Raw genomic sequence first — 24,308 nt, 5'->3', positions numbered from 1 at the left:
CCCACTTTCACCACTCTTATTCAACATAGCACTGGAAGTCCTAGCCACAATAATCAGACAAGAAGAAATAAAGGCACCCAAATTGTAAAGAAAGAAGTGAAAATCTCATGATATGATATTGGACATAGAAAACCCTAAAGACTCCACCAAAAAAGTACTACATTTAATAAATGAATTTGGCAATGTAGCAGGATACAAAACCAACACCCCAAAATCGATGCCTTTTTTATACACCAATAATGAATTTCCAGAAAGAGAAACTAAACAAACAATCCCATTTACCATCGCAGCAAAAAAAATTAAGGTACTTAGGAATAAACTTAACCAAGGAGGTAAAAGACCTGTACTCAGAAATCTACAGTATATTGAAAAAAGAGACAGAGAAGATATAAACAAGTGGAAGAATATACTGTGTTCATGGATTGGTAGAATTAACATTAAAATGTCCATACTATACACGGTAATCTACAGATTCAATGCAATCCCTATTAAAATAATAACAGCATATTTCACAGATATAGAATAAACACTTCAAACATTTATATGAAACTAAAAAAGATCTCAAATAGCTGCAGAAATCTTCAGAAAGAAGAACAAAATTGGAGGAATCACAACACCAGATTTCAAGTTTACTCTAAAGCAGTGGTTCTCAACCTTCTAATGCCGCGACCCTTTCATACAGTTCCTCATGTTGTGGTGACCCCCAACCATAAAATTATTTTCGTTGCTACTTCATAACTGTAATTTTGCTACTCTTATGAATCATAATGTAAATATCTGATATGCAGGATGTATTTTCATTGTTATAAATTGAACATAATTAAAGCATAGTGATTAATCACAAAAACAATATGTAAGTACATATGTGTTTTCTGATGGTCTTAGGTGACCCCTGTGAAAGGGTCGTTTGACCCCTAAAGAGGTCGTGACCCACAGGTTGAGAACCGCTGCTCTAAAGCTCCTGTGCTCCAAAGAGCCTGGTACTGACACAAAACAGGCATACAGATCAATGGAATAGAACAGAGACCCCAGAAATTGACCCAAGCCATTACACTCAATATTTGACAAAGGAGGCAAGAGCATACAATGGCGTCAAGACAGTCTTTTCAATAAATGGTGTTGGGAAAATTGGAAAGATACATGCAAAAAAATGAAACTAGACCACCAACTCACACCATACACAAGAATAAACTCAAAATGGATACAGGACTTAAATGTATGTAGTGAAACCATAAAAATCCCAAAAGAAACCATAGGCAGCCAAATCTCAGACATCTCTTGTAGCGATATGTTTATTAATACATCTCCTAGGACAAAAGAAACTAAGGAGAAAATAAACAAATGGGACTACATCAAAATAAAAAGCTTCTGCACAGCAAAAGAAACCATCAACAAAATGAAAAGAGAGCCCACTGTATGGGAGAACATATTTGGCAATGATACATTTGATAAAGGGTTAATATCCAAACTATATAAGAAACTCACAACTTAACAAAAGGAAGACAAACAATCCAATAAAAAAATTGGCAAAGGATCTAAATAGATGCTTCTCCAAAGTGGACATACAGATGGCCAAGAGACATATGAAAACATGCTCAAAGTCACTGATCATCAGAGAGATGCAAATTAAAACGACAATGAGGTATCACCTCACTCCAGTCAGAATGGCTATCTTCAACAAATCAACAAATGACAAGTGCTGGCGAGGATGTGGAGAAAAGGGAACCCTTGTGCACTGCTGGTGGGAATGCAGACTGGTGCAGCCATTATGGAAAACAGTATGGAGTTTCCTCAAAAAATTGAATATGGAACTGCCATTTGACCCAGTGATCTTACTTTTAGAAATATATCCTAAGAAACCCAAAACACCAATCAGAAAGAATGTATGCACCCCTATGTTCATAGCAACACAATTTACAATAGCGAAGATCTGGAAACAGCCCAAGTGCCCATCAGTAGGTGAGTGGATAAAAAAGCTGTAGTACACTTATACCATGGAATACTATGCAGCAGTAAAAAAGAAGGATCTCTTATCTTTTGAGACAGCATGGAGGGATCTGGAGAGTACTATGCTAAGCGAAATAGGTCAGTCAGAGAAAGACAATTATCACATGATGTCACTCACATGTGGAATGTAATAAACAAAATAAAGTGATGAATGGAGTGGATATAGAGACATGGAAGCATGGAACAGACTGAGGAATCTCAGAGGTAAGGTGGTGGGGCTGGGTGAGTGGGAGGTAATCAACCAAGGACCTTGTATGCATATATGCATGGCCCATTAATATAGACAATAGGGTGGTGAAGGCCTGGGATGAGGGGCCGAGGTGGGCTGGTGGGGTCAATGAGGGAAAAAAGGGGACATGTAATACTTTCAACAATAAAGATTAAAAAAAAATGGTTATTGCAAATATCTATGTAATTTAGCTAGGTATTTTTCACATCTTGTTTTATGTTTTGCTTTGTCCTTTCCTCATCCTTTTGGTGATCATGGCAACTATAACTTAGAAGCTAATTTAAAAACCCTGCACAAGTGTCTGGCACAGCATGACTTAAGCACTGTTTTTACAAAAGGTGTGAAAGCTGTGCACCACTCCCTTAGCTGGCAGGATAGAGCGACACACTTTAGACTAGATGAGGGCCCACGTACGGTTTGCTCAGAGGCTTCTCCAACATCGTCATATTCAAGAATGGCCTTGTACAGGGTGTTAAGCAGGTGAGATGCCCGCACGACATTCCGAGTGTCCGGTGGGACTTCTGCTATGCCAGTGCTAAAGACTTTGTGCAGAACCTTCAGCTGAGCCAGTCGAGGCGACAACTTGTCCACTACTATGGCAAGAGTTATTGTCGTATCTGCAAATATCAAGAAATCAAACTCATTAGCCAGGAAAAATATGCTTTCAAATGTGTTCAGCCATTATGGAAAGGCAGAGCCAACAGAGGATGCTGGATTTTCATCTTGTATCACAAAGGATTCATTTTCCTAAAGAAATTATTTCCTAAAGGGAGGAAAAAAAGCAGAAAAATAATGTATAAAGGAACTGACAGAAACACAAGTGATTCCTAAACATATAGAAAGATACTCAATCTCACTTGTAATAAAAGAATACAAACTAAAACTACATTGTGGGGAAAAAATTCCAGACTACAATGGGATACTATTTCAGTGAGGGGATGGTGGAGTGACTGACTACAGAGGGGGAGCAAGAGCAAGTCCCTTTATGGGGATGGCACAACTCTGAGTCCCAAACATGGAGGTGATTGTGTGAATCTACACATGCGACAAAATGTCGCCGACTGCACACAGGTATTACTAGCTCCTCCCTGCTCCCAACAAAAAGCAAGTATCTGCAAACTGGTGAAACCCACATCAGGTCTGTAGATTGGTTAATCAATATGCCATGTCAATTTCCTGGTTTGGTAACAGACTGTAGTTATGTAACCCATTGAGGACGTGGGGTGATGGGAACACAGGACTCAGCACTACCCTGTGCAGTAGTTGTAAATAAAAGTTGAGAAGGAAACCGACACTGGGTCACCATTTCACACCTGTCATATTGGTATCAAAAAGTTTGATAACACACTGTTGGCAAGACTATGAGGAAACAGGTATTCATATATACTGCCTGGAAGAATGAAGTTACTTATCTGTACTATTGAACAATGTGGCGGAATCTATCAAAATTACACATGCCATAAGACCTCCTTGGCCCAGCACTTCCATCCTTACACATTGCGAACCAGTAGTTTTATTGCTAGCTTTACCCAGTGGCCAGATAAGTTTCTATTGAACAAGTACAAAAAACATCCTATGTAATAAAGACCTAACAGGCAAATGGTCATCACACCCTCACACCCTCGTGCCAGAACTGCTCAGACACTTAACACTGAAGAGAGAGGAATGGGGACCAGCCAGGCACAAATGAGCTGGGGAGAGAGGATTGGGGACCAGCCAGGCACAAATGAGCTGGGGAGAGAGGAATGGGGACCAGCCAGGCACAAATGAGCTCACGAGAGAAGAATGGGGACCAGCCAGGCACAAATGAGCTCGCGAGAGAGGAATGGGGACCAGCCAACCTGCTGCCTGGGAGAGGGATAAGCTGCCTGCCCCACGGTCCTGGGCACCTGTGGCTTCAGTTGGCCCAGGTGAAGCCAGCCTGGATCCTGGTTGCCTGCAGCTGGCCAGAGGGAGGGAAGCCCGGGTCGCGGGTGCCTGCGATGGGCCAAAGAAGGGAATCCTGGGTCCTGGGTGTGGGGTGAGGCAGAGGTGGTTAGGGGCGATCAGGCAGGCAGGCAGGCGAGCGGTTAGGAGCCAGCGGTCCCAGATTGTGAGAGGCAGTCGGACATCCCCAGAGGGGTCCCGGATTGGAGAGGGTGCAGGCCGAACTGAGGGACAACCACCGTGCATGAATTTTGTGCACCGGGCCTCTAGTTTTACAGAAATGTTAAAGGTAAGCTTTAACATTAAATACCCACTGCATTTTGAAGTTACTGATTACATGTTCTTACAAGCTAATATCTTTTTAAAGTATGATAATTTGTAAAACACTGTGTAATATGAAAACATGAGAATTCTCGTGATCTGTCTGCAACGTGTTAAGAATTTATGCTATAGATAACTTGCTGCACACGTGCACTGTGAATTATACATAAGAGGTTATCACTGCAGTAGTTGGCAATAGCAAAAGATCAGAAACAACCTAAATGTCCACCAAAAGGGGCCTTGGCTAGTAGCTCAGTTGGTTAGAGCATTGTTCTGATACACCAAGGTTGCGGGTTCGATCTCCGGTCAGGGCATATACAAGAAGCAACCAACAAATGCATGGATGGGTGGAACAAATCAATGTTTTTCTCTTTCCCTTCCTCTCTCTCTCTCTCTTTCTCTCTCTCTCTCTCTCTCTCTCTCTCTCTCAAATCTATATATTAAAAAAATAAAAAATAAAAATGAGGAGGCTCTTTACTAGAGGCCCAGTGCATGGATTCATGTACAAGTGGGATCCCTCGGCCTGGCCTGTTGGGATGGGGCCGAAACTGGCCCTCCGACATCCCCCAAGGGGTCCCAGATTGCGAGGGCGGTTCTTGGGTGATGCAGACCGGAATTGGGCTCCCTCCTCTCTGGTTCCTAGTGCATCACCTGAGAACCACAGCTGCCAAGTCACAGTTCAGCAGCTCCTGCATTGAGCGTCTGCCCTCTGGTGGTCAGTGCGCATCATAGCTATTGGTTGAATGGTTGGCCAGTTGCTTAGGCTTTTATATATATATACTAGAGGCCCAGTGCACAACATTCGTGCACTGGGGGGTGTGGGGGTCCCTCAGTCCGACCTGCACCCTCTCCAATCTGGGAGCCCTCACCAATCCGGGAGTTTCTGTCTGTCTTTGCAATCATATGAGCGAACTGTCTGAGACTCCAACTCAGTTTGGTTTGTAGCTCACAGAACAATAGAGGCATTTATTTTTCTTTGCTTCATAGGTGAAGATTTCCTGTAAGTTTTAGGATATCTTCCCCATAATTTTTCCTAGGCAGTCTGATTTTACTTATGTCTCTCACCTTTGTTTTCCCTCCATCCCCCACCGCAACAGTAACTTGCTCCAGGCTCACTTTGCTCTAGTGTCTAGGAGATCTGTCTGCCACCAGAACTACGATTCCCAGAATTCCTGGTGCTCCCCACGCTGCTGGGAACGACAGAGGGAGCCACATCCCCACAAGCCGCAGGCTCTCCCGCTCTGGTCTCTGCCTGGCACCTGTGTATGCAAATTAACCTTTCATCTTTGTTGGGTTAATTTGCATACTCACGCCTGATTGGCTGGTGAGTGTAGCAGGACGGTCAATTTACATGTTTCTCTTTTATTATATAGGACATATATAGATAAGGTAGTAATCTTTTTTAAAAATATATATTTTTTATTTCAGAGAGAGGAAGGGAGGGGGAGAGAGATAGAAACATCAATGATGAGAGAGAATCATTGATCGGATGCCTCCTACACTCCCCTTAATGGGGATCAAGCCCACAACCTAGTCATGTGCCCTGACCGGGAATCGAAACGTGATCTCCTGGTTCATAGGTCGATGCTCAACCACTGAGCCATGCTGACTGGGCATAAGGTAGCAATCCTAAAAATTTAAATAAGAAATCACTTGAAGGGGGCAGTTCATAGACATCTAGGTATGCATATATGAACAGGCATTGACTACATGTATTTAAGTTCTCTCAGGGAGGGTGTACCAGACACTGATCACTTGGCTGCCTCTAGGGAGAGGAACTGAGTACTCATCTGGACAATTGGAGCAGGAGGAAAAGTTTTCACAGTCTTTTGTTACTGTTTGTATTTTTAAAGATATGAACAGCTTAAAATATAAATTTAAAATAATTTAAAAAATGAAAGTACTCATAACAATTATTTGCCATGTAATTTTCAAACTTTATATCAATTAACAACCTAAATGGCATTCAAAGTATGTTGTGTGTCAAAGGGAAGAACATTTCAATACCGTTATTGATGATACACTTCTCAATTTCTGTAAGTTCTTCTTTGAAAGTAATAAAGTATTTGTATAGGGCCCACATGAAAGCCTGGTAAGTTCGAAAGGGAGCTTCTGTCAGCTTCTTAAGGATGGATCCATTCCCAGGAAGCGTATGCTCGGAGCTGTGCCCCATGACTTCATCGATGAACTCCTGGAGTCGGAACACAACCTGGCCATACGCTGCTATTTGCTCCAGCACTGATCGCAAACAGCTCTGTGGCCAGATTAAATGAGAATTAAAAACTGCAATTATTAAAGTCAGTCTCTGTAAGTACTCAAATTCATATCCCCCTCACTGTAAAATATTTCTTTCATGACTGTTTTGAACACTATGCTGAGGAGATGACAAACTAATAAAGCAAATATTTAGACTCAAAGGATACTGTGAGCATTAATTTCTACAGAATATAGAATTATGGATTCTACTTTTTAAAAACACATTTCTGGCAAATGCACTACAGGCAACAACAACAACAAAATTACAGTATGCAGCTTTCTCAAAACACAGTGACGAATAAAAAAAAGAAAACACAAATTAAAACTAAATGTAATATCACAAACAATACTAAAGAATTCTCTAAGCACTGTTAAGATGTACAACTTAATTTGCCTTTTAGATCTTAAATATATTTAGTAGTTATTTTTAATAATGAAAAATGTTCTAGTTATATAAAGATGAGCTAAATAAATCCTATCATTTAATTGAAACTATAATAAATACAAATCACTTACATGTGTCAAGTGGGTCACTATTACATTGTTTCTCACATTTACCTTCCCATCTATCAACTGAAAAATAAAGAGCTTTTTGACCCCTGAAAGTAACCTGAAATGAAATAAAAAAATGAGTGTATTTTAGTCAAGAAAAATATTCACTCCTGCAGGGTGGGGAACCTTCCTTCTGCCAGGGGCCATTTCAATATTTATAACATCATTTTCGGCTATATGTAATTACCAACTTAAACATTAGCCTGTTCTATTTGGTCAAACATTTATTTTTTTAAATTTAATTTTTATTTTTTTATATATATTTTATTGATTTTTTTACAGAGAGGGAGAGGGATAGAGAGTTAGAAACACTGATGAGAGAGAAACATCAATCAGCTGCCTCCGGCACACTCCCTACTGGGGATGTGCCCGCAACCAAGGTACATGTCCTTGACCAGAATTGAACCTAGGACCCTTGAGTCCTCAAGCCAACACTCTATCAACTGAGCTAAACTGGTTAGTGCTGGTCAGACAGGATGTTCCCCAGCCCTGCACTACAGTAGTGATAAGACATTTTAACAAAAGACTCAAAATTGAGCAGTTGAGGCAGAGGTCAGATAACTGGAAAACAGAACGCATTAATCTCTTAATCCGATTACCTTATCACTCAAGATAATCTCAATATTATCTTAGAAGTTCAAAACAGTGGTTTTTTTAAATCTTTTTTTTAAAATTAAATCTTTACTGTTCAGATTATTACAGTTGTTCCTCTTTTTTCCCCCTATAACTCCCCTCCACCCAGTTCCAACCCCACCCTCCTCCCTCACTCCCCACCCACTGTCCTCATCCATAGGTGCACGATTTTTGTCCAGTGTCTTCTCGCATCCCCCTCACCCCTTCCCCCCCCCAAGAATTGTCAGTCCACTCCCTTTCTATGCCCCTGATTCTATTATAATCACCAGTTCATCAGATTACTCACTTGATTTTCAGATTCACTTGTTGATAGATGCATATTTGTTGTTCATAATTTGTATCTTTACCTTTTTTTTCTTCTTCCTCTTCTTAAAGGATACCTTTCAGCATTTCATATAATACTGGTTTGGTGGTGAACTCCTTTAGATTTTCCTTATCTGTGAAGCTCTTTATCTGGCCTTCAATTCTGAATGATTGCTTTGCTGGATAAAGTAATCTTGGTTGCAGGTTCTTGGCATGCATCACTTTGAATATTTCTTGCCACTCCCTTCTGGCCTGTAAAGTTTCTGTTGAGAAATCAGCTGACAGTCGTATGGGTACTCCCTTGTAGGTAACTGACTGTCTTCTCTTGTTGCTTTTAAGATTTTCTCTTTGTCTTTTCCTCTTGGCATTTTAATTATGATTTGTCTTGGTTCGGTCCTCTTTGGATTCCTTTTGTTTGGGGTTCTCTGCGCTTCCTGGACTTGTAAGTCTATTTCTTTCACCAGGTAGGGGAAGTTTTCTGTCATTATTTCTTCAAATAGGTTTTCAATATCTTGCTCTCTCTCTTCTTCTGGCACCCCTATAATTCTGATGTTGGTATGCTTGAAGTTGTCCCAGAGGCTCCTTACACTATCTTCGTATTTTTGGATTCTTTTTTCATTTTGCTTTTCCGGTTGGGTGTTTTTTGCTTCTTCGTATTTCAAATCTTTGACTTGATTCTTGCGATCCTCTAGTCTGCCGTTGGGACTCTGTATAATATCCTTTATTTCAGTCAGTGTATGCTTAATTTCTAGTTGGTCCTTTTTCATAACCTCGAGGGTCTCACTAGATTTCTTGAGGGTCTCACTAAATTTACCGGTGGTCTCTCACCAGACTTTTGGAGGGTCTTACTAAATTTATCGCCGTTTCCTAGAAAGTTCTTGAAAAACCTTAAAAGTGTGGTTTTGAACTCTATATCCACTCATTTGCTTTCCTATATTTCTGTCATTTGTGACCTGTTTCTTTGTCTCTGTATTTTTAATGCTTCCCTGTGTTGGTAGAGTGGCTTTGTGTGCTAGGTGTCCTATAGGGCCCAGTGGCTAAGCCTCCCCAGTTACCTGAGGTGGACACTCTTGGTGCACCCCTTTGTGGTCTTTGTGCACAGTCTTGTTGTAGTTAAGCGCTGATTGTTGTAGGTATCACTGGGAGGAATTGACCTCCAGGCCAATTGGCTGTGAAAGTCAGCTATGTCTACGGTGGGAGAACTTCTGTGCTGAAGACACCCTTATGGGGCAAGACTTGCTTCAGTGGGGCTTTGGTGCTCACTGAGTCTGCCCCCTGGGTGTGTCCCTTATGGATCTGAGGAGTTGTAATCTGGATGGTCCCACTCTGACCACTGGGTACACTGGCTCTTGGATCTAAGGAGGTGCTAATTTGGCCTCTGCCTGAGGCTACCCAGCAGGAGCGATGGAAAGATCTGCAGATTCCCCTTCCTTGTTTGGGGTTTGGAGGTGCCCAAATGAGGTCTAGCTGTGAAGCAGTGCAAGCTGCTGTGGGGCCTTGAGCCTTCTCTTGGAAGTTCTGGGTCTGACTGGCCCAGCTGAAGTTTGTTAGGTAATTTTCAGATTGTAAAGGGCCAGGGCATTCATATGCTAAAGCCTCTGCCGAAGCTTGGGTGGGGCAGGGTCTCAGGGAATCAACAGGGTGGAGCAAGCAGCTATGGCTGATCCTCAGCCCAGCTCTATGGGGCCCCGCGTCTCAGTATCCGGGAATCGCTGCAAACACCTCTGAAAGAAAGCCGCCCTCGAGTTCCGAGTTCTGCCCGCTGCCGGACAGTCCAGTTTCTCCCTGTATGAGTCTGGGTCCCCAGAAGACTCACCCGGAACTGGAGTTCAGAGCAGTCGGGGGCTTGTGATTCCCTCCCGATTTAAAAAGACAGCCGCATCCTAGTTGCCAGCCCTTGCCGGGTGTGCCTCCGTACCTCTGCACTTTCCTTCCACACCTCCTCTGAGTCTTAGTGTGCTTTTCTCTTTCCTTCTAGTTGTAGAATTTCCACTCAGCCATCCTTCCTGTGGTTCTGGATGATGTCCGTTTTGTCTGTTAGTTGTATTTTTGTATTTGTTGTGGGAGGCAGCAATTTCCGGTGTTTACCTATGCCGCCATCTTGGTTTCTCAAAACAGTATTATCAAAGCCTTTCCTCCCAGAGGAGATGGTCGAACAACTATTCCTGCTTTTATTTAATTTTTATTTTTTTAATTAAATCTTTATTGTTCAGATTACATTAGTGACTCTTTTTTCCCACCATAACTCCCCTCCACCCAGTTGCCACCCCACCCTCCTCCCGCACTCCCTACCCACTGTCCTCATCCATAGGTGCATGATTATTGTCCAATCTCTTCCCTCACCCCACACCCCTTCCCCCCCACAAGAATAGTCCATTCCCTTTCTATGTCCCTGATTCTATTACAATCGTCAGTTCATACTGTTCATCAGATTATTTATTCCCTTGATTTTTAGATTCACTTGTTAATAGATGTGTATTTGTTGTTCATAATTTATATCTTTACCTTTTTCTTCTTCTTCCTCTTCTTAAAGGATACCTTTCGGCATTTCATATAATACTGGTTTGGTGGTGATGAACTCCTTTTGCTTTTTCTTATCTGTGAAGCTCTTTATCTGGCCTTCACTTCTGAATGATAGTTTTGCTGGATAAAGTAGTCTTGGTTGTAGGTTCTTGGTATTCATCACTTTGAATATTTCTTGCCACTCCCTTCTGGCCTGCAAAGTTTCTGTTGAGAAATCAGCTGACAGTCGTATGGGTACTCCCTTGTAGGTAACTGATTTTCTTTCTCTTGCTGCTTTTAGGATTCTCTTTGTCTTTTGCTCTTGGCATTTTAATTATGATGTGTCTTGGTGTGGTCCTCTTTGGATTCCTTTTGTTTGGGGTTCTCTGCGCTTCCTGGACTTGTAATTCTATTTCTTTCACCAGGTAGGGGAAGTTTTCTGTCATTATTTCTTCAAATAGGTTTTCAATATCTTGCTCTCTCTCTTCTTCTGGCACCCCTATAATTCGGATGTTGGTATGCTTGAAGCTGTCCCAGAGGCTCCTTACACTATCTTCGTATTTTTGGATTCTTTTTTCATTTTGCTTTTCCGGTTGGGTGTTTTTTGTTTCTTCGTATTTCAAATCTTTGACTTGATTCTTGCGATCCTCTGGTCTGTTGTTGGGAGTCTGTATAATGTTCTTTATTTCAGTCAGTGTATGCTTAATTTCTAGTTGGTCCTTTATCACAACATCGAGGGTCTCATTAGATTTCTTGAGGATCTCACTACATTTATCGGCGGTCTCACCAGTCTTCTTGAAGATCTCACTACATTTATCGGCGGTCTCACCAGTCTTTTCGAGGGCCTTATTAAATTTATCGGCGGCTTCTAGACAGTTCTTTAAAGACCTTAAATGTGTAGTTTTGAACTCTATATCCAGCAGTTTGCTTTTCTCCCATTCTGTCATTTGTGTCCTGTTTCTTTGTCTCGACATTTTTTATCCTTCGTTGTGTCGATAGAGTTCCTTTCTGTGCTAAGTGTCCCAATTACCTGAGGTAGACACTCTTGGTGCATCCCCTTGTGGGCTTTGTGCACAGTCTTGTTGTAATTAAGCCTTGATTGTTGTACTTATCACTGTGAGGAATTGACCTCCAGGCCAATTGGCTGTGAGAATCAGCTGTGTCTGCAGTGGGAGAACTTCTGTGCTGGAGACACCCCTCTGTGGCTAGACTTGCTTCAATGGGGCTTTGGTGCTCACTGAGTCTTCCCCCTGAGTGTGTCTTTTATGGTTCCACAGAGCTGCAAACTGGATGGTCCCACTCTGACCTCTGGGTACACTGGCTCCTGGGTCTCTAGGGAGGTGCTAATCTAGCCTTTGCCTGAGGCTATCCAGCAAAAGTCTCCCTGCAGGGCTTGGGCGGGGCGGGTCCCACGGGATCAACAGGGTGGGGTTAGCAATTATGGCTGCTCTCAGTCTTGCCCTCAGAGGCTCTGCTTCTCAGTGTTCCAGTAATTGCTGCAAGCCCCACACAGAGAAAGCTGCCCTAGGGTTCTGAGCGATGCCAGACAGTCCCGCTTCTCCGGTAGGAGTCTGGGTCCCTAGAGACTCGCCCGGAGCTGGAGCTCAGAGTCTGAGACTACAACAACCATGCCCTCAGCCGCCAGCCCGCTCCGCATGTACTCCGCACCTGAGTATTTTACTTCAGTGCTGCGCCTCCTCTGAGTCTCGGTATGTTTTACTCTTTCCTCCTAGTTGTAGAATTTCCACTCAGCCTGCCTTCCTGTGGTTCTGGATGATGTCCGTTCCATCTTTTAGTTGTATTTTTGAAGTGGTTGTTCGAGGCAGCAAACTCTGGTGTTTACCTATGCCGCCATCTTGGTTTCTCCCCTATAATTTTTGAGCTCTTCCTGCTTTTAGAAGGTCAACATTACCCTTTCTGCAGAAGGGACCAGAACTGGAGATCTCTGTAGTGACAACCGCTACATGCTGAGCTTTTCATCTCCATTTTGTGTGACACAATCTGATATCTTAGATTCCTGGTTCGCAGGTATGAGGCACAGGCTAACTTTCACTGATATACTCTGCCTATTACAAGCGGTAAGCAGCAAACTAGCAACCTTGCTTTGAACTCAGATATTAGAAAAGTGATAGCTTAACCTAATGAAATCAGATAGTAAGCTATTCAAAATAAAAAAGAAGTAAATACATCAAAACCATCATCTCCATGGCTGAAAATGCAGTGCGGGCTTCCTCAGTTCAGGTGCCCACCGGGGACTCTTTAGGATTCATACCGAGTGGCCTGTTTCTAGGTAACAGATGAAAAAATCCTGAACACTTTCTTTAAAAATGAACATTTTGCTTCTCACTAATAAAGTCTTCTATTAACTGGGTGAACAGGACTCACCATAGGGTTTCCCGAATAACCTGTGTCTCAGTAACAAAAACTCTGTCACCTGGAACATATAACGGGTCACTGTTGTACAAGTGCTGGTCCCTATTACAAAGCAAACAGCAAATGTTAATGAAAAAGTTTCTCATTTAATAAAACTACCTCTCAAAGAATATGTGAAATTTAGAGGTAATTTAACCAGTGATCAATAAACAAGTAAACACGATACAAACTGTAAATGCCCTCCCATATTCATTTTCACAAATCAACTAAAATACTCCTGAAAAAGCACTTTCAGAGCAATCCCAATTGTTATGTTTATTGCTGATTGTATAGGGCCCACATGAATATTTAAAGTATGTATCATTTGTGGGTTTTTTTGGTCAAAATGGCAATCGTACTTTTATTGACATAAAAGTGTTTTAAAAATTTTATTTTCCAAAAGAATTTGGAAAAGCCTAAACTTTTTATTTCACCAGCCAGCCTGATGCTGCAATTTAAAATCTTCAAGGTCCACACAAATAGCGTTCAGACTTCCTTCTTCCAGGGAACAGAGGGAGCAGAGGTCAGCCTCAGGCTATGTGCTAATAGAACATTTCTCTGCTAGTCTGTTACACAGGCACTAGCCAAGCTTCTTCTTTTTGAATTCATTGTTATTTATTTTATTCATAAATCTATTTATTTATTTACCTCACCTGAGGACATGCTTAGAGAGAGGAAGGGGAGGGGGGGAGAGAGAGAGAGAGAGAGAGAAACATCAATTGGCTGCCTCCTGCATGCACACTGACTAGAGATTGAGCCCACAACCTGGGCACAGGTGCCTTGACCGGAAATGGAACCTGTGACCTTTCAGTGCATGGGATGACGCTCAACCAACTGAGCCACACCAGCTAGGGCTGGCCACACTTCTTATTCAGCCAGAGAATGGATTTCTGTCTCAGTGAATGGCAAGAAGATGTACAAACCTGTGGTGAGAGTGTCTGGGTCTCCCTCAGGGTAAGCTGGGTATTTGTGAATGAGGGTGTTGCACATGATCAGGGTGAATTAAGCTCTATAAAAAACTCCTCTCTCCCTTAGTGGTAGTGAACTGCTCCAGGATCCAGGAAGGCCCACACCCACACCTCTTCCACACATGGCCAGCTCCTCGTGCACAGCTGCATGGGAAGCACAAAACGCTTTGCGGACTCTTTTTGAAGGAGGAACTTGGGAGAGTCGTGGGATGGATTTTCTCACCAGCAAAAACTATGTATCTACACACACACTGAGACACACATACATGTCTATTTTCAAGAAAATTTTCTTTTCTATGACCACAGACTCTCAGAATGCAGCCACCCCCAGGCTGAGACAGTCTTGCCACTGCACAGAACTGGCGCAGCAACACATATAAGGCTTCTGTGCTGTCTCACAAACACAGAAGGCAGGGGAAAAGGGTGGCTACTCAAGGGGGATTGGCTTTTTGTCTGAAATCTAATCTAATTGGCCACACTGTTAGGTCCAGGTTCTCCCCAGCTCCCTGGGGCAAGAGGGAGTGACTGAGTGGGGACAAGAAGCATTTCTCACAAAGTCTCTGTGGGCATGGATTCTCAAAGCCCTGCAAAGCCTGGTGCAGCACAGCAAGGGGCAGTGCTGACAGCGGCCCGGAAGGGAGCACTGTGTCGGCAGAACATCAGTCCAAGGAGCTGAGGGAACAACACAGCCCCATTCCTATCATCAAAGAAAAAGACTTCACTCTGCTGAGGGAGCCAAGCCAGCGAGGCAGGAAGGTAGCCAGAGGCAGTATAGCCCCCCTGTGATGCTGGCTCAGGGGGTATCCCAGAGTAAAATCCTACTGCCCTCACTGCATGGAAGAAATAGAGTCCTTTGGGAGAGGCAGCAACACAGATGATATGCCCAGAGTGAGCTGGGTATGAATTCAGTGCCATCTGCTGAGCAAGGTCCCAAGCCTTGATACAGAAGTCTTCGCGACCCCTGACAGTGTGTGTGCCAGAGGACAGTCACAGCAGCACGGTGCCATTGTGCTCCTGCTTGCAGAACTTGTTGACAGTGAGTGTCTCGTTCTCATCCAGCTCCCACAATTCAACAAACAGCATCTGACTGGAAGCCCCTAGAATCCAGGTGAGGCAGTCACTGGCCTCCGAGCGCACTGCAGTGGAGAAGCCTTCACTGGGGCAGCACAAGGACCTTGAAAAGCCGGAGGGAGGCAGCCTAGCAGCAGCCACTCAGGCTGGGGCCTCGGGCAGGAGTGGCACCGCCCAGACTCCAACCGCCACTTGGTACAGACGGTGTGTTAGGGAGAAGGTTCCAGGGGACGTGAGGGAAGATGGGGTTTCTTCTGCATCTTTACTGTGCCAATTCCAACCTAGACCCAAACTAGATATCAACAGAGATTCAACTCTGGTAGTCCATAACCAAAATTTCTCCTATTAGCACATTAAATGAAAAATCGAGCTTCTTACCAGACAGCAGCTAAATTGGAGTGCAAATGCAAACTATGAGGAAACATCGAGGATTGAGCTGTCCAGTACTGACAGACCACATGCTGCTCCAGCCAGCTTCGGGCATCTGGCTCATCCACTAAAGGAAATTTAACATATTTAAGTTATGAGTTAACAAAAAAACCCACTTGATCAACTTTGCCACAATATCTGAACTTACGAGTCCCTTCAAATATTCAACAGAAAACGGCTCTTTAAAATAACAGCTACCACCCTGGCTGTTGAGATTGCAGGCTCAATTCCAGGTCAGAGCACATACCTAGGCTGTGGGTTCAATCCCAATAGACAAGGTGCATATGGGAGGCAACTGATGAATGTTTCTCTCTTTCTCTCTCTCTCTCTCCTCTCTCCCCTCCCCTCCCCACCTCCCTCTCCTTTCTTCTCTCTCTAAAATCAATAAAACATATCCTCGGGCGACAAAAAGAGCAGCTACCTGACATTTGTATATATAACCATTTATTTAAAACCATATATATTAAAACATAGCTAACCCAAGTTCAGGTCAAGATGGCGGAGTAGGTGTAAACACTGCACTTAATCTCCTCCCACAACCACATCAAAATTACAACGAAACTTAACAGAACAGCCATCATTGAGAACTGCCTGACATCTAGAGCAGTGGTTCTCAACTTTCCTAATGCCGCAACCCGTTAATACAGCTCCTCATGTTGTGGTGACCCCCAACCATAAAATTATTTTCGTTGCTACTTCATAACTGTAATGTTGCTACAGTTATGAATCGTCATGTAAATATCTGATATGCAGGATGTATTTTCATGGTTACAAATTGAACATAATTAAAGCATAGTGATTAATCACAAAAACAATATGTCATTATATATGTGTTTTCCAATGGTCTTAGGTGACCCCTGTGAAAGGGTCGTTTGACCCCCAAAGGGGTTGCGACCCACAGGTTGAGAACTGTTAGTCTAGATGAACAGAAGTCCTATAGAAAGAAGAAGTCACATCAAGACTGGCAAGAGCAGCAGACATGAAACCCATGTGTGGCAGCTGAAAATCATGGGGTATCTCAGAGGCAGGGCTACCCCTGAGTTTAAGGAGTTCCAGCCCCACACCAGGCTCCCAGCCCAGGGTTCCCGCCAGGAAGAGGAGACCCCACCATGTGTGGCTATGAAGACCAGTGGGGATTCTGTCCATCCAGGCGAGACGGGAGCCTGCTAGAATCCAAGGCACCCACTTAAAGAACCTATGCATAGACCCATTTGCCAAGATACAGAAGCACCCTAAGTGTCCACTGATAGACAACTGGATAAAGAAGTGGTACAGATCTATACCACGAAACAGTTCTCAGCCATAAAAAAAGAATGAAATCTTACCATTTTTGACAACATGGGTGGGCCTTAAAGGCAAAATGCTAAATGAAGAAAGTCATACAAATACCATATGATTTCACTTATATGTGGAATCTAGAAAACAAAGTAAATGAACAAAACAAAAACTAGACTCATAGATAGAGAACAGGGTGATGGTAGCCAGATGGGAAGGGATTAAGACGTAGAAATTAGCAGTTACAAAATAGTCACGGGGATTGTAAAGCACAGCATGGGAAATATAGTAAAAAATATTGTATTGACTACGTATGGTGTGAGATGTGCTCAACACTTATGAGGGACAGATTCTAAAATGGCAGCAGAGTAAGTGGAAGCTCACAGCCACGCTCCCAGGACCAAACTGGAAATACTACTAAAATACAGAAAAACTTCCCGAGTAACCCACTGAAGAGCAGCTGGAGAGAACCCCGATAACCGAGGACGGAAGGTGGAGACACACAGAGACTGGCAGGAGGGGCGGACGCGCGAAAGGGCTGGCCGGTGCCCACAGACAGCAGCTGAAGGTCTGGAGAGATCTCAGCTGGGGGAGGGGTTGCCACTGAGAACTCTGGGGTCTGATCCCCAAGCTGGGCCCCCCAGCAGAGAGCACCAGAACTGAGAAAGGTGCTCACATAACATCTGGCTGTGAAAAGCAGCAGGGTTGCTGTGTGCCAGGGAGAGACGGCTGGAAATGCAGGGACCTTCTTAAAGGGCCAGTGCGCAAAATTCCATGTGCAGCCACTCACTGTGTTTTCTGGCAGAAGGAGAACAGAGTTGACTGGAGCTGAATGACCAGAAGCCAGGATCAGGGGCTCTGGGGTTAGAGTTCAGAAGGCAGACACCCCGGTTTCCTGTGCTGAATCATTGCCTCACACTGCAGAGGACACCTTTCTCTGGTGACCTTTGCTACCCAGGCAGTTTTTGCCTGGGGGGTGGTGGTGGGTGGGAAGGCATTTGCCCCACCTATTGGAAAACCCTTTGCCCCAACCTGTGGAGATTCTTTTTTTAAAAAAATTAAATCTTTATTGTTCAGATTATTACATTTGTTCCTCTTTATTTCCCCCCATAACTACCCTCCACCCAGTTCCCACCCCACCCTCCTCCCTCACTCCCCACCCACTGTCCTCATCCATAGGTGCACGATTTTTGTCTAGTCTCTCCCCCCATCCCTCACACCCCTTTCTCCCCAAGAATAGTCAGTCCATTCCCTTTCTATGCCCCTGATTCTATTGTAATCACCAGTTCATTCTGTTCATCAGATTATTCACTTGATTTTCAGATTCACTTGTTGATAGATGCATGTTTGTTGTTCATAATTTGTATCTTTACCTTTTTCTTCTTCTTCCTCTTCTTAAAGGATACCTTTCAGCATTTCATATAATACTGGTTTGGTGGTGAAGAACTCCTTTAGCTTTTTCTTATCTGTGAAGCTCTTTATCTGACCTTCAATTCTGAATGATAGCTTTGCTGGATAAAGTAATCTTGATTGTAGGTTCTTGGCATTCATCACTTTGAATATTTCTTGCCACTCCCTTCTGGCCTGCAAAGTTTCTGTTGAGAAATCAGCTGACAGTCTTATGGGTATTCCCTTGTAGGTAGCTGAGTTTCTTTCTCTTGCTGTTTTTAAGATTCTCTCTTTGTCTTTTGCTCTTGGCATTTTAATTATGATGTCTTGCTGAAACCGGTTTGGCTCAGTGAACAGAGAGTCGGCCTGAGGACTGAAAGGTCCCAGGTTCAATTCCGATCAAGGGCATGTACCTTGGTTGCAGGCACATCCCCGGTGGGGAGTGTGCAGGAGGCAGCTGATCAATGTCTCATCGATGTTTCTTACTATCTCTCTCCCTTCCTCTCTGTAAAAAATCAATAAAATATATTTTAAAAAAAATGATGATGTGTCTTGGTGTGGTCCTCTTTGGATTCCTTTTGTTTGGGGTTCTCTGCGCTTCCTGGACTTGTAAGTCTACTTCTTTCACCAGGTAGGGGAAGTTTTCTGTCATTATTTCTTCAAAAAGGTTTTCAATATCTTGCTCTCTCTCTTCTTCTGGCACCCCTATAATTCGGATGTTGGTATGCTTGAAGCTGTCCCAGAGGCTCCTTACACTATCTTCGTATTTTTGGATTCTTTTTTCATTTTGCTTTTCCGGTTGGTTGTCTTTTGTTTCTTTGTATTTCAAATCTTTGACTTGAATCTTGCGATCCTCTGGTCTGCTGTTGGGAGTCTGTATAATATTCTTTATTTCAGTCAGTGTATGCTTAATTTCTAGTTGGTCCTTTATCACAACATCGAGGGTCTCATTAGATTTCTTGTACATCTCATTAAGTTTATCGGCCATCTTTAGAAGACCCTTGAAGACCTCAAAAGTGTGGTTTTTTAATTCTATATTCAGCAGTCTGCTTTCCTCCATTTCTGTCATTTGTGTCCTGTTTCTTTGTCTCGGCATTTTTTATGCTTCGCTGTGTCGACAGAGTGGCTTTCTGTGCTAAGTGTCCCAATTACCTCCTGTGGAGTTTCTGAGGCCCATTATGAGATTGAGAGTAACAATCAGCATGCAGGCAGGAGCAACTGCCCCACCCTGTGATCGATAGCCTAAGGTTAATCAAGACTGAATACAACCAGACTACAGGCCGAGGCAGGAACCTGAAGGATTTGAGTTTTTACCTGATCTGCTTCTGGACCTGGGCTTGGGAAACCAGAACTTCATGTACATCTTGGTCCTTTCCAAAGGCACCCGGCCCCGACAGAGGGAGCCACAAGCTATGGATTGCTGTTAGCTCCAAACAGTGTACTCAGGGCCAGTCAGAAACAGCATCTGACACTCTGGCACTAAAGATTGGGAGGCGTAGCAGATGTACCTAATACACAGACACTAACCCAAACAGGCAGCCAAAATGGGGAGATAAAAAACAATCCCCAGCCCTGACCGGTTTGGCTCAGTGGATAGAGTGTCGGGCTGCGGACTCAAAGGTCCCAGGTTTGATTCCGGTCAAGGGCATGTGCCTTGGTTGCGGGCACATCCCCAGTGGGGGGTGTGCAGGAGGCAGCTGATCCATGTTTCTCTATCATCGATGTTTCTGACTCTCTGTCCCTCTCCTTCCCTCTCTGTAAAAAAATCAATAAAATACATTAAAAAAAAAAAAAACAATCCCCAAATGAAAGAACAAGAGAATCTTCCAGAAAAAGAGCTAAATGAAACGGAGATAAGAAATGTATCAGACATGGAGTTCAGAATAATGATGGCAAAGGTGCTCAACAGCATGAGAAAAGATATCGTAACTATGAAGAATGATATAGGAGTAATAAAGAATAATTTACAGCCCTAACCGGTTTGGCTCAGTGGATAGAGCATCGGCCTGCGGACTCAAGGGTCCCAGGTTCGATTCCGGTCAAGGGCATGTACCTTGGTTGCAGGCACATGCCCAGTGGGGAGTGTGCAGGAGGCAGCTGATCGATGTTTCTCTCTCATTGATGTTTCTAACTCTCTAACCCTCTCCCTTCCTCTCTGTAAAAAAATCAATAAAATATATTTTTAAAAAAAGAATAATTTACAAGGATTCAACAGTAGAGCACTCTCAGATTCAAATCAATAATATGGAATATGAGGAACCAAAAAACACCCAATCAGAACATCAAAAAGAAAAAATACGAAGATAGTATAAGGAGCGTCTGGGATAACTTCAAGCATATCAATATTCGCATTAATAGGGGTGCCAGAAGTAGGAGGAGAGAGAGGTGGAGGAGGAGAAGGAGGAGGAGGAGGAGGAGGAGGAGGAGGAGGAGGAGGAGGAGGAGGAGGAGGAGGAGAGAGAAAGATACTGAAAACATATTTGAAGAAATAATGACAGAAAACTTCCCCTACCTGGTAGAAGTCCAGGAAGCACAGAAAGTCCCAAACAAGAGGAACCCAAAAGAGACCCACACCAAGACACATCATAATTAAAATGCCAAGAGCAAAAGACAAAGAGAGAAGCAGTTAGTTACCTACAAGGGAGGTCCCATATGACTGTCAGCTGATTTCTCAACAGAAACTTTGCAGGCCAGAAGGGAATGGCAAGAAATTTTCAAAGTGATGAATAGCAAGGACCTACAACCAAGATTACTCTACCCAGCAAAGCTATCATTTAGATGAAGACCAGATAAAGAGCTTCACAGATGAGAAAAAGTTAAAGGGCTCCATTACCACCAAACCAGTATTCCATGAAATGTTGAAGGGTACTGAAGAAGAAAGGAGAAAGAAAAAAGGAGAAGAAGCAGAAAAATAAAAATATGAACAATAAGATGACAATAAATACATATCTATCACCAATTGAATCTAAAAATCAAAATATATGAACCAAGAATCTAATGAAAAAAATAAACTGATGAATAAAATAGAACCAGAGGCATGGAAACATGGAATAGAATGACAAATTTCAGAGGGAAGAGGTTAGGGAGTTTGGGAGAGATTAACCAAGACCTTATATGCGTACTAGAGGCCCGGTGCACAAAATTCGTGCACTCAGGGTGAGGGGGACCCTAAGCCCGGATTGCGAGAGGGCACTGGTGCATGATTGGGGCCGGTGAGGGACGTGGAAGGTTGGCGAGCAGGGGAGAGACCGTGGGAGGGCTCCATGGCATGTCTGGCCAGTCTAGCTCAGTACTGATCAGCAAGACCCCAGCAGCAAGCTAACCCACTGGTCAGAGCGTCTGCCCCTGGTGGTCAGTGCATGTCATAGCGAATAGTCAACTACCCCCTGGTGGTCTTCATAGCAAGCATGTCATAGCAAGTGATTCAGCGAACTTAGCATATCATTAGCATATTATGCATTAATTGGTTGAACGGATGACTGTACACAGCATATTAGGCTTTTATTATATAGGACTAGAGCAGTGATGGCGAACCTTTTGAGCTCAGCGTGTCAGCATTTTGAAAAACCCTAAGTTAACTCTGGTGCCATGTCACATATAGAAATTTTTCGATATTTGCAACCATAGTAAAACAAAGATTTATATTTTTGAGATTTATTTTATATATTTAAATGCCATTAAACAAAGAAAAATCAACCAAAAATATGAGTTCATGTGTCACCTCTGACACGTGTGTCATAAGTTTGCCATCACTGGAATAGAGGCCTGGTGCACAAAATTTGTGCATGGGGGGGTGGTGGCCCTCAGCCCAGCCTGTACCCTCTCCAAACTGGGACATCCCTCTCACAATCCAGGACTGCTGGCTCCCAACCGCTCGCCTGCTTGCCTGCCTGATTGCCCCTAACCGCTTCTGCCTGCTAGCCTGATCACCCCTAACCACTCTCCTGCCAGCCTGATTGATGCCTAACTGCTCCCCTGCCGGGCTGATTGCCCCAAACTGCCCTCCCCTGCAGGACTGGTTCCCCCCAACTGCCTTTCCCTGTAGGCCTGGTCCCCCAATTGCTCTCCCCTGTTGGCCTGGTCATCCCCAAATGCCCTCCCCTCCAGGCCTGGTTGCCCCCAACTGCCCTCCCTTGCTGGCCATCTTGTGGTGGCCATCTTGTGTCCACATAGGAGCTGCATCTTGTGTGTTGGAGTGATGGTCAATTTGTATATTACTGCTTTATTAGATAGGATTTGCACTACCTATAGACACAGACAATAAGGGTGATGAAGGCCTGGGACAGGGTGGGAACCAGGTGGAGTGGGGCAATGGGGAAAAAGGGAGACACTTGTAATAATCTCAACAATAAAGATTAAAAAAAACTGTATGAGGGGGGTCTCTGTACAAGTTCTATACATGTTCAACCACTATGCATACATCTGAAAATAATGAATGCCAACTGTAAGATAAAAAAATTGAAAAACAAAATTTTGAACAGCTAACCCAATCTAATAATGTAGTAAAAACAAACAGCATGGTCAAGAAATTATAGCTGAGAAACTAAGATGGCGGCATAAATAAACACCGGGAAATTGCTGCCTCCCACAACAATTGAAAAATACCACAAAAGGACAGAGCGGACATCATCCAGAACTTCAGGAAGGCTGGCTGAGTGTAAATTCTACAACTAGAAGGAAAGAAAAGCACACTGAGAGCCAGAGGAGCTGCAGAGGTGGAGTGCAGAGGTACGGGGGCTCGCGCGCACGGAAAGGGTCTGGCACCTGAGGACACGGCTGTCTTTTTTAATCCGGAGGGAGACACAAGCTCCCGACGGCTCTGAAATCCGGTTCCGGGAAGTCTCTGGGGACCCAGGACTCATACGGGGAGAAACTGGACTGTCGGGAAGCGGACGAGCTTGAGGGCGGCTTTCCCTCAGAGGTGCTTGTAGCCACTGCCGGGACACTGGGACTCGCCACATCTGTTCAACCAATTAGGGCGGGGCTGAGGCTCTGCCATAGCTGCTTGCTCCGCCCTTTGATTCCTTGAGACCCCGCTCCACCCAGGCTGCGGCAGAGACTTTTACATATGAATGCCCCGGCCATTTGCAACCTGTAAATACCTAACTGCAGCCGGGCCAGATAGACCCAGAGCTTCCCAGAGAAGGCCCAAGGCCCCACAGCAGCTTGCATTGCTACACAGCTGAGCCTCATCAGGGCGCTTGCAAACTCCAAAAAAAAAAAAGGAAGGGGAATCTGCGGTTCTCTTCGTAGTTCCTGCTGTGTAATCTCAGGCTGAGGCTAAATTAGCACCTCCTTAGATCCAAGAGCCAGTGTACCCAGTGGTCAGAGGGGGGCCATCCGGATTACAACTCCTCGGATCCATAAGGGACACACTCAGGGCGCAGGCTCAGTGAGCACCAAAGCCCCACTGAAGCAAGTCTTGCCCCAGAAGGGTGTCTCCAGCACAGAAGTTCTCCCACTGCAGACACAGTGGATTCTCACTGCCAATTGGCCTGGAGGTCAATTCCTCCCAGTGATCCTACAACAACAAAGGCATAGCTACAACAAGACTGTGCACAAAGCCCACAAGGGGGTGCACCAAGAGTGTCCACCTCAGGTAACTGGGGAGGCTGAGCCACTGGGCCCTACAGGACACCTGGCGCGCAGGGCCACTCCATCAACACAAGAAAGCAGCCAAAATGCGGAGACACAAATGGCAGAAACGGAGGAAAGCAAACGACTGGATATAGAGGTCAAGGCCACGTTTATAAGGTTTTTCAAGAATTTTATGGAAACCGCCGATAAATTTAATGAATCCCTCAATAAGTATAGTGAGACCATGGAGGACATGAAAAAGGACCAACTAGAAATTAAGCATACACTGACTGAAATAAAGAATAATTTACAGAGATCCAACAGCAGACAAGAGGATCCCAAGAATCAAGTCAAAGATTTGAAATACAAAGAAACAAAAAATACCCAACCGAAAAAGAAAAAAGGAAAGAGATTCCAAAAATATGAAGATAGTGTAAGGAGCCTCTGGGACAACTTCA

At 43.9% G+C, this 24,308-nt stretch overlaps 1 protein-coding gene across 6 annotated transcripts in view; it reads right to left on the bottom strand.

Moving 5' to 3' along the window:
• The window catches only part of TUBGCP5 (tubulin gamma complex component 5), a 117,261-nt gene that overhangs the window by 47,071 nt on the left and 45,882 nt on the right, over window positions 1-24,308 (bottom strand). For 5 of the 6 annotated variants that reach the window (XM_059656263.1, XM_059656261.1, XM_059656262.1 and 2 more), the window contains 5 exons: window positions 15,559-15,676; window positions 13,115-13,204; window positions 7,256-7,349; window positions 6,491-6,737; window positions 2,651-2,853 (listed from right to left, as the gene is read on the bottom strand). In XM_059656263.1, the coding sequence (XP_059512246.1) occupies window positions 2,651-2,853; window positions 6,491-6,737; window positions 7,256-7,349; window positions 13,115-13,204; window positions 15,559-15,676 (752 nt within the window). The remainder of the gene's footprint in view (window positions 1-2,650; window positions 2,854-6,490; window positions 6,738-7,255; window positions 7,350-13,114; window positions 13,205-15,558; window positions 15,677-24,308) is intronic. The other variant, XM_059656266.1, reaches the window with a different exon arrangement.

The sequence above is a fragment of the Myotis daubentonii genome, chromosome 11 (assembly GCF_963259705.1).
Source record: "Myotis daubentonii chromosome 11, mMyoDau2.1, whole genome shotgun sequence".
NCBI classification, from domain to species: domain Eukaryota; kingdom Metazoa; phylum Chordata; class Mammalia; order Chiroptera; family Vespertilionidae; genus Myotis; species Myotis daubentonii.
This window is presented reverse-complemented; position numbering and strand designations above follow the sequence as displayed.